This window comes from Oncorhynchus tshawytscha, linkage group LG01 (genome assembly GCF_018296145.1).
Source record: "Oncorhynchus tshawytscha isolate Ot180627B linkage group LG01, Otsh_v2.0, whole genome shotgun sequence".
Lineage (NCBI taxonomy): Eukaryota > Metazoa > Chordata > Actinopteri > Salmoniformes > Salmonidae > Oncorhynchus > Oncorhynchus tshawytscha.
The window spans coordinates 21,890,975-21,901,787 of NC_056429.1; the positions used below are offsets into that span (position 1 = coordinate 21,890,975).

Sequence of the window (10,813 nt, forward strand, 5' to 3'; positions counted from 1 at the left end):
AATAATAGCTGAAATTAATCATTCTCTCTACTATTATACTGACATTTCACATTCTTATAATGAAGTGGGGATCCGTACTGACCTAAGACGGAATTTTTACTAGGATCTAGGATTAAATGTCAGGAATTGTGAAAAACGGAGTTTAAATGTATTTGGCTAAGGTGTATGTAAACTTCCGACTTCAACTGTTGGTCTCTCTCATTAGTATCTGATACATATTTTTAGGAAATGTTAGAATTATCCAATTAATTGACTTTTATACTTTGTATGTTATAATTAACTAGGGCGCTTTTCTCCACAAGGGAGGTGGTACGTTACAGATCCAACTACATGATATTATGGTATCCCATCCTCATAACCATGTTTGCCAGTGACAGTCTCTTCCCATTTCAATATTTTTGTTCAACAAAAAGTTCAGTAATAGACCCATGTAAACCCACTTCATATTGCGAGGGTTGTTTTGGTTGTGCAATGCTCTGTCAGTGCGTCTGTATATTGTATATAAAAGTGGATCCTCGTGATTGTATTGTCCTTCCTTTTTAGACCACATAGGCCTAATAAAATACTTTGAATGGTAGGCTAACTGCTGAATCTGGGTCTCTCTCGCTCTCTCTCGCTCTCTCTCTCTCTCTCTCTCTCTCTCTGGTGACTTAAAGAAGAATAACGTTAAGGCCTTAACATCTTGCTGAATTTATCTGAACTAACATCTATCTGAATTTCTGTTGCTGTCCATTTTGAAATTGCTATACGAATTGGCCTACCTCATCGCAGCTCGTTTGCTTGCACTTGCTTATACTTAGAGCTAAGTGTTAATTATATAAGAACAAACATTGTGAATTTATTGAACACAAATGTAATAATGTTGGTGTCTGGTTCATAAGTCAAAAATCATGTTGACGTTATTATTGAAGGAGAATGTGGTTCTTATCCAGTTACACAAATCAACAAGGAGTCAATATAAACCATATTTATTTAAGCAAGTCAGCCATAAGCTCCACTCTCGGGACTGCTTTATGTAGACCCTAAACACCTTTTGTCACAGTTGTAGTGCATTTAATGTTTTGTTTAGAGTTGTGTAGTGGCTTTGCTGGCAAGCATCTAAAATAATGGGTTATTTTCCCCATCAAGATTGACGGCTAAAATCGCCACTGGACATGTTCCATGCTATGGAGGACTGTGGGTTAGGGATGGCTACCTTTTGTTTTTAGGAGACTAACACGTGTATGTGAGTTTAATCTGCTAATAACAGTTTCATTTTCTTATCTGCCAAGGTGCACCTCGGCAGACCCAGGAGGACAGGCTGAGCGGCCACCCACATTGCTTGCACCAGAGGATGAAAATGATCTGGTGCAGTACTGTATCTACTGCGCCAGACATGGGTTCCCCTTCACCAGACAGAGGCTGACAAAATATGCAGGTGTTTATGTGTGTAGAATGCTGGATTGACTGTTCTCAATGTGTGTGATGTGAATGTATATATGAATGGTGATGCCAAAATAACTATTTTCATCCTGGATGGACAATTTATATTATGTTCTAGGTTTCGGCACCCAGGGGAGACAATCCTACCACTGAGGAAGAGGTTGTGGGAAATGTTCAGGAGGAGGCACAAGAACCTGAGCATGAGGAGGCTGGACACCCTGGACAGAGGGAGAGCTGAGTGTGCCACCTGTCCGACGATGGACACCTTCTTCGCTTCTTATGAGAAGCACTTGGAGGAGGGAGAAATGCAGACAAATCTATGAATGTGATGAGTCTGGGTTTCGTAGTGATCAGAGCAGGCACAAAGTGCTGGCTCCCCAGTGCGCAAAACACGTGTACCATCAGGCTCCGGGGACCAAGGTGCACATCACAATGCTGGCCTGGTTCAACGCAGCTGGGGAGAATGTCCTCCTGTTTATCATCTACCCCAAGTGTTTCCTTGTGGCCTTGTATGGAAGGTCAAACCGTGGCTACATCGACGGGGACATGTTCAGGTAGTGGTTTCAGGACTTCATCAAACATGCAGTGAAAGAGCGCCCTCTCCTCCTCTTCGATGGGCACAAGAGCCACATGGACCCAGAAGTGCTCACGGTGGCACTAAGGGACGGGGTTATACTTCTTTGCCTTCCACCATACTGCACCCATGTCCTGGAGCCACTGGACATGGCATACTTTGGCCCTCTAAAGGCTGAGTTCTCCAAGGTAGCTGGACACCTCAGCCATTACAACCATTCCTACATGGTAAACAAATCAGAATGTTCCACTACCTGTACCGGCGCTGCAAGGACATGCTCTATATGGTGGAAGGGTTGTGTGACATCTTCCCTTTTGAACCTTCAGCCATTGAAGGGTCCCACTAATGCCGTCTCAATCCCTACCGGGTCCCAGCACCGCTTCTCCTGGAACCAGCAGCACTGTGCTGTCCACCTGCCCCTCCTCCCCAGCGACCACATGGGGACCCTCTGCCCCTACTTGTTCCAGCTCCAGCCCTAGAAGAGGACCCCATAATATAGGTGGGGGCGGGGGGGGGGGCTAATAGCAAAGGACCTGGGGCCCATCCTTACCGTACTGAAGTTTCGGCCAGACCGATACAGAAGACTCCCTGTGGTCGCCACAGGCCTCACTGTTGAAGAATACACATGCCAGTGCAGGAGAGGGGTGAGAAGGAGAGTGCAGAGGAGAAAGAGTGTCAGGCAGCCCTCAGAACACAGAGGGCACAGGAGAGGTCTGCCATGGATGAGACCACCAACGTCATCACCTCTGCTGGACCCCCGCTGGATCTACTCCTGACAGCTGCATCACTATTGCCAGTGCCTCCAAGTGTACAACACCTGTAGGAGCCGCCAGAGCCCCCAACTGCAGAACAAGGCCTCGTGCCTACTCTCCCAGCCACACCATCGTCGGCCCCTTAACCCCACCACTACCAACACCAGCTCCTCAAAAGCCATTGTCTGCGGTTTCGTCCACCATGATGCAATACCCCTGTCAGTCACCACCGAAGTGGCCTCCCCTTGTCGCACCACCACAGCAGTCTCGTCTAGTGTTCCTGCCTCTTGCAACTCAAATACAGCCACCTCCACAAGTAAACACATGTTAAATGAGGAAAAAATACTTGTATTTTATATATATATTTGTTGTGTTTTATATGTTTAACATGTTCTTTTTTCCTCTCTCTTTATATATGTACAGTCCATATCACCAGCCCACAGGTAATGTCCAGCTCCTCCAGAATTTCTGCAGCTTCCTCCAGAGGTATTGATGTAAAAAAAAGTTGAAAAGGGTTTTCATGAAACATGCTCTGTCTAACACTACTTTTTCTCTCAACTGCAGCACAGAAAAGGAAGAGAAAAGCTCCACCGGCCAAGCTCCATCGCTGCGGGGAGCTTAATCCATCTGCAAGCTCCCCGCAGGAGTGTGAGTCCGATGTGCCACCGGTGTGCTGTGAATTCTGCCAGCTCCGGTTCCCCTGCAGGTGTGTGCAGTGGGATCCAGAGGTGGCGGTGGAGCCAGATTTTTATTGAGATTTATGTAGGGATGGAGGTCGAGATTGAATTGTTTGTTTTCATATTAAATTATTTATTTGTAAAAAAAAATAAAAGTCTAAAATATCATATATATTTTTATTCAACCCATCTTGTGTGTTTCTAGCTTACGTAACTATTTGTAATTTATGTTTGTTTGACAGCATATCACAGTTTTTAAAGCTGCTGATGACTTAATGGTTTTATCCCAGTGCCAGAAGTGACAATTGTATAATTTCCTCTTCTGGTAGCCCTCCATGATCAAGCCCAGAGATTATGCCAATTTGTGGGCACACATTGAGTCTCACATATTGAAGGCTGTGTAAGCACATGTAGCTACAGTAATTGTGTCAACATAAAACAAATAAAATGTGAAAACTATGACTTCCAAGTAAGGGGTGAATAATGATGTTACAGATAGTTAGCTACACATAGGCATACTAGCCAGATAAAGTCCAGCCTACCATTAATGAGACTAGGTCAGCAACTGTCACAACATGATACCATGATTAATATATGCTAGCCAGGCTATTTGCATCCCTTTCCATGAACTGACAGATTTGGGGTCAAAAACCACTTCCTCAGTTTGACATTTAGGATGAGGTGTTGGTCATCACAACAAACCTCTGTATCTCTGTCCTATACACAGTAATGTCAGTGTCTATATATTAGACCCAGAATGGCTTTTTGCCCGCGCTGGTGTTGCAGACATCTATATGGTCAGCTAGTACAGGACTGTGTATTCTGACTTTTCAGAGGGTGATGCAGCATCCTCAGCACCCCTACTTCCCATGTCTATGGGTAGATCTGTTCTATGTGTGCTATTTCTATGGTACCCATTCATTTTCCCTTTACTTTCAGTTTTGAACATCAGCTTCAAACAGCTGAAAATGCCATTATTGTTGGTTACGAAATAAATATTTCACAGCTCATACAATGATTCTCTACACTATACTTTATTGTTTTGTCACGTAAACTGTGTCACATATACTCCCTCTCTGGCCTCTAGGTTACCAGGCTACTGATTATTACGCACACCTGTCACCATCATCACGCGCACCAGCACTTCATGACACTCACACTTCATGGCTGGAGCAGCGCATCGGGGAGAGGTTACTGTGTCACGTATACTCCCTCTCCGGCCTCTAGGTTACCAGGCTGCTGACTATTATGCACACCTGTCACGCGCACCAGCGCTGCATGACACTTACCTGGACTCCATCACCTCCTTGATTACCTTCCCTATACCTGTCACTCCCCTTGGGTCTTTCCTCAGGTGTTATTGACTCTGTTCCATGTCAGTGGGTTGTTTTTGTTCTGTTTATTTATTAACCACTTGCATCCTGACTCTCAGTGCATTCGTTTACAGAAAAACACCTCACCAAAGGGAAGCATCAGGGAGTTTTTTTGTGTTGGTGACGTCTGGGTTCTGCTGCCGGAGCAACTGAGGATACCTCAGACGACTCATCAGGCTTTCATGCCTCACCCGGTACCTTGGTGTCAAGACTTGGTTGGCGGGTCAATCATCTGTTGCCAACTCTACCGAGGATACTGTTAGGGTTCGTTCCTTTCGTCCTTGTCTATCATTGGTGAAATTAGCATTATGACAATTATATTTAATTAAATCATTCAAAAACCTTTAATGCAATTGCAGACAGAAGTTGACAATCAGGGTCATAGCACGCATGTTTCTGAGTGAGTAAGTTCTGCATCAAACAAAAAGTCTCCAGTTTTGTTACAACCTTAGTCTATCCTGGTGATGTCACTACCTACCCTACCTCATTACCTTTTTACTCCTGAGACCAAAACCCTGTATAAACAATGGCTTTTAGTGTTATCTTAAACTTAGCAGTAAAGCCTTGCCAGGCAGCTCGTCAGGTTCCCGCGCTTCAGCAGAGGTGACCAGTCCGCTCCTGATCCCAGGGATCGTCTCTTTTGTCGGCATCCTGTGGCTGGAGCAGCGCATCGGGGAGAGGTTACTGTGTCACGTATACTCCCTCTCCGGCCTCTAGGTTACCAGGCTGCTGACTATTATGCACACCTGTCACGCGCACCAGCGCTGCATGACACTCACCTGGACTCCATCACCTCCTTGATTACCTTCCCTATATCTGTCACTCCACTTGGTTCTTTCCTCAGGTGTTATTGACTCTGTTCCATGTCAGTGCGTTGTTCTTTGTTTATGTTCTGTTGATTTATTAAACACTCACTCCCTTTACTTAATTCCCGACTCTCAGCGAATTCGTTACAAACTGAAATTAAGCTAACTATTGGAACTTTAGCAAACAGGAAATGGCAGAGCAATTTCTGCATAGTGCATCTTTAAGTAGATGTAAACCAATGCATGATGCCAAAGATTATGAATATACTGACAAGATACATCTCTCTGCCCTAACAATGGGAGTCATTGTCCACAAAGCAGCCCAGCGGGCTGTTTTGCTCCTGCCTATCTATTCTTTGTATTGGTGGAAACATCTAATTATTGTAATCCTCTTTTGAATATTCGATGAAGGTTGTTGACGTCAACCGACTGTATTCAATGGAGAGACGCTATGCTACTAGTCTCACAACATGAATACGCTTAGCGATTTCAACAACTCAGATATAGTGGTTTTAAAAAAAATCAAAGTTGCAGGGATGTCACGTGTCCTGCTTATATCAGTACACCCGTAAGAACTTAAGCATTACAAAACGTCTATTAGATCAAATAAACCTCACGCCATACATTTTTTTGGTTACCAGATTCAACACTCATTGACCTCCATGCAAAAACTCCTTGCTTGGTGGGCGAAACAACGCCACCTGCTGGAGGGAGACAGATTTTCCGCCAAGTTGTGTCTCTCCCTTTTTCTTCCTCTCTGATAATGCTCACCCCACGCAACGTTGCAGTCACACTTGCAGCTCATTTTGGGTTTCAGTTACGAGGTGAAAACACCTGCTGCCACTAAAATCCAGAGTCCAATTCCTGAAGGGGAGATATGAAAAACGGCCTTCACCCAGATATTTAACTTCTACTGTTTGTGTCTCATCATATATTTAGTGAACAAAATCAAACTACCTAGCTAAATTATCTAGCTAGGCTTTCATTACCCTTGTTTTAGTAAATAAAATCCAAAGGGGTTGCCAAGGGAGTCTTTTTCAGTTGGCTACAATAATTCTTAACATTGTAGCTTGGTAAAGGTAGTTTATATTTTATCTATTTTACCAGGAACATTGATGTTTATTTCAAAATGTTTCGTCCATCCTCATGAAATTGCATTTAAATGAACAGGCCTACAGAAAATACATTTTAATTCTAGTTCTGGTGATTCAATTTTAGTTCTTCTCATTCTACTAGTTCAATGGGTGCAACTGTAGATCATGACATCACAACTCAGAATATTTCATAAGATAGCTATGTTTATTGCAGAATGTTGAAGGTGTTCAGTATGTTTTCAGGAACAAATTAAATAAGTTGTTCATTCCTGGCGATGTGCTGTCATTAACCTGGAATTTAGAGAAGAATAAATTAGAGATAAAATGAAAATCTGAACAAAATGTCACACTTATTCCAAGACACATTCTAACAAATGACAAAGAAATCAAATTTTTATATACCAGAATAATTCTGCTCATTTGGATGTTCACCCATTGGCATATTACTGGGCTCTCTGCAGTGTTCTGTTGTCCCTTGCTGGTGGCCTGCATGGGCCCTCACATTGAAGGTGGATGACATTGCATTTACAGTTTCACTGTGGGGACCATACATGTGGACAGAATCATAGGCAAAACCCTGGGGCTGCATGGATGATGGAGTAGGGCAAAGATAAGAGGCAACACCGTGAGTTGGGCTGTTGATCAGTGCATAGTGTGGAAGGACCACATCAGGGGCAGCCTGGCAGCAGCGATGGTCTGAGGGTTTGACTGGCATGTAGGCACCACTCATGGGGCAGAGGGTTTGAAACAAGTTGGCACCACACATACGTATGTGATGGGAGCTGAACCGGGGCCCAAAGTCCTGGTGCATTGGCAAGTTGGCCTGGTCAGGGAGGTAGCCTTGCTCTTGCCCACAGCCAATCACAGTCCTAGATCCTCCTGGGCAAGCCACAGCTGTTGGCATCCCGGCCATAAACTCAGGGCGTGCCAGGTGGCAAGGTCTCCAGCTGCTACCACATGCTTCAGGTCTAACATACTGGCACTCTGGCATGGCCGCAGTAGGCGCTGTGTTACATGGCCTTTGTGAATCTACAGGGATGATAATAAGAGGAGATGTGTTAGGAGGGTTAATGTCACACAATATTAATTTTAACTTAAAGAAAATAAATAACAACATGAAGTGATGAACTACAATTGATACATTAGGGTCGGTATGATATAAAAAAAAGAGCATTCTATATGATCCTTTCACAGCTATCTGCTATTTAACTGACCTGCTTCTCTGGACCAGCTGTGAATGAACTGGGGTTGTTGTGGTTGAACATACATCTGTGTCACTCCCATAATGCTTTGGGAGACCAATGGAATCATATATGGTGTTCTTCTGCTCTCCTCATTCACATGAAATGCTAGTGCATTCTGACCAGTGCACTGATGCATGTGGGCAACTGGGGCCTGGGTGAGTGGCAATGAAGGGGGTCTTGCTTCCTCCTGGGCCAAAAATGGGGCATTAAGCAGAGTGGCTGTTGTTTCCTGTGGAGCTGGTACAGATGGGTTTGGTAAACTGGGTGGCACAATAGGAGGGTACATTGATCGGAGGGCCTCTATTTCAACTGCCTTGGAGGTCTTTGTTTCCTCTGGTTGTGAGATGGCTGGGCACATCACACTGGGGACTGTAATGGCTTGTGGCTTTGAGATAGATGGTGGGCTAAGCAATGGGAGTGCTCCACTTTCTTGAGCAATGGAAATCGTCGGGAGCACCAAACAGAGTGTATTAGCCTCCTGTCCAGCTGAAATCGGAGGATACACTAAACTAGAAGCACTTATTTCTTCTGCTGCTGAAACACCTGGTGGCATGAAGGTGGGTGGGCCCATAACATTGAAGCCTGTCATCTCATCTGACACCTTGGGTAAAATACCAAAGTTCACCCCATTCATTTGATCCACTATCATTTCATTCATGTAGGGGTTGTAGGCATTTGCATCAGGTAATGCTTTATTTACGTCCATGTGCTTGTAGAAAGAATTGTCTCCAGGTAAAAGTGGATTCCAACCAAGTTGGGTTAAGACAGCCTTATTTCCACCACCAAAAAGCGGAGGGTCCTCAGTCACCACTAAGGGCGTGACCAATTTGGTGGCTGGCTGATCTTTGACCATTTGTGATGGGGCTATAGGCGGGGTCAAACAGGGTGTGCAGTCAGACTGGGCGTTGCCCGGTGCACCAGTGGCAGCACCACCAGCTGCTGCTCGAGCATTCCTCATTTTCTTACTGACTGATGAGTCTCTCTGAAACACTATGGTCTCTGGGACATTGTCTGACTGCACCACAATCATGTACTCACAGGGCACAGAAGGTGTCCTGATCAGAACAGCATTGGATATGAGATCGATCTCACTCAGTGGGACCCTCTCGAAGAGAGCTGACTCGGTTCGCCGGGTCCGGTCTGAAGCAGCAGAGTTGATGTCACAGTCAGCCGTCATGCATTCAGTGCTGGATTTCCTGCGGAAGACGACTACATCATCGGTCTGCTCTGCTGAGATGGGGTGAGGGGACACGTTAGAGATACCTGTCTGCAGAAGGCTCTGAAGGCCATTGTCATTGAGGTATTGGCTTGCTAGGGAAGTTACTTCTGAAGCTTCAATTGAGTCTGATAGAACAGGCAATGTTGAGACAGTGTACAGAATGTCCTGGCTGTGGATCCAGGGCTGCTCAGCACGCTGCTCCTCCACTCCTGGAATACTGGGAAGGGTTGGGAAAATACCGACTGGAGGGTGAACTCCACATGGTTGGACATATGGACCACCAGAAGAGACTGCTGTGGCACTTTCATTCTGAACTGCCAGTGGAGCAATCACAGTTCCAATGCCATGACTTGGTAACTTAGGCACTATAAAATTAAAACAAATATGATTGACTTGTCAGGTGTTCAATTGTAATTTCTTAAAAAGCCTGATTTGTAACAGAAACATGAACTAATGTATTTATTACAGTACTCTTCAGGTAAATTTTTTGGTGTCTGGGCATGGCCTTATCATTATGGACTATTATCTAGTTAGGCCTACCTTTAGTTGTATTGAATTCTCTCACGAGGGCTTTGATAGCAAGAGTTGGATTTTCTGTACACAACATAGCAAGAAAATATGTTACTTAAGTTTTCGCAACAGATTTCATCCTATGTTGAAAAAAACGAAGGCTATTCTCCACAAACATGTATACCTGTCCTGAAGCGCAAGAGCTCAGCAAAGTACAACTGAGCAAACTGTGAGATGTAATCTGGCCGCCTTTTCACTACCGCCCGACTGAGGCCTTCCAAAAGCGTCCTCAAACCCGGAGGCACGTTGACTTTGGCGGGATAGCTGTAGGACATCTCGGCTTCAATGGAGCATCACCTCATAGAGAGAATTCTCCTGATGGGAAATACTATATCAATTAAATCAATCAAATGCATTTGCCTATATTAACGTATAAAAAGACACCCGTCAGCTTCAGATACTTTTTATGTAGGTTGACTGCGTTTCAACTTTTGTCTGAAAAGTAAATGAACTTACTCTGCGAAGAAACTGTCCTCTTTTCAATTCCCGTATTATAAACGCAAAACAATATGATGTCAAATTACTTTACCAATAGAGGTAACAATGTAATAAAACGGTAAAACGAATTTCGAAATAAGCAGTTCGTCATAATAACGGGCGTGGTCCACATTGGAAAGGCATTATTATGCGTCAGCTTTAGATCACAATGCATGGCATCTGAACTTGCCTCCCGCCTCCTCCATATGGTGGCCAACTAATCGAAGAAAGTTTTTTTTCTTCATATGGGCATAAATTAAACCACAAGACCGATGTTATCGGCATTACAATATACTGAACAAAAATATAAACGCAATATGCAACAATTTCAAACATTTTACTGAGTTACAGTTCATAATATAATAACTTCATTAGGCCCTAATCTATGGATTTGACATGACTGGACAGGCAGGGGCGCAGCCATGGGTAGGTCTGGGAGGGCATAGGCCCACCCACTGGAGAGCCAGGCCCAGCCAATTAGAATAGTTTTTTACCCACAAAAAGGCTTTATTACAGACAGAAATACTCCTCCGAAAATATCTGGGATTTTTTATTTCAGCTCATGAAACCTGGGACCAACACTTTACATGTTGCGTTCATATTTT

The 10,813-nt window shown here is 44.2% G+C and overlaps 1 protein-coding gene across 1 annotated transcript; it reads right to left on the reverse strand.

Moving 5' to 3' along the window:
• Window positions 1-6,884: 6,884 nt before the first annotated feature.
• On the reverse strand, window positions 6,885-10,495 carry LOC112224350. Its single transcript, XM_024388256.2, has 6 exons — window positions 10,188-10,495; window positions 9,856-10,046; window positions 9,702-9,755; window positions 7,913-9,526; window positions 7,101-7,727; window positions 6,885-6,989 (listed from the first exon to the last, which is right to left on the reverse strand). Exons 2-6 carry the CDS (start codon window positions 10,004-10,006, stop codon window positions 6,985-6,987), a joined length of 2,451 nt encoding a protein of 816 aa, XP_024244024.1. The 5' UTR covers window positions 10,007-10,046; window positions 10,188-10,495; the 3' UTR covers window positions 6,885-6,984.
• Window positions 10,496-10,813: the final 318 nt, after the last annotated feature.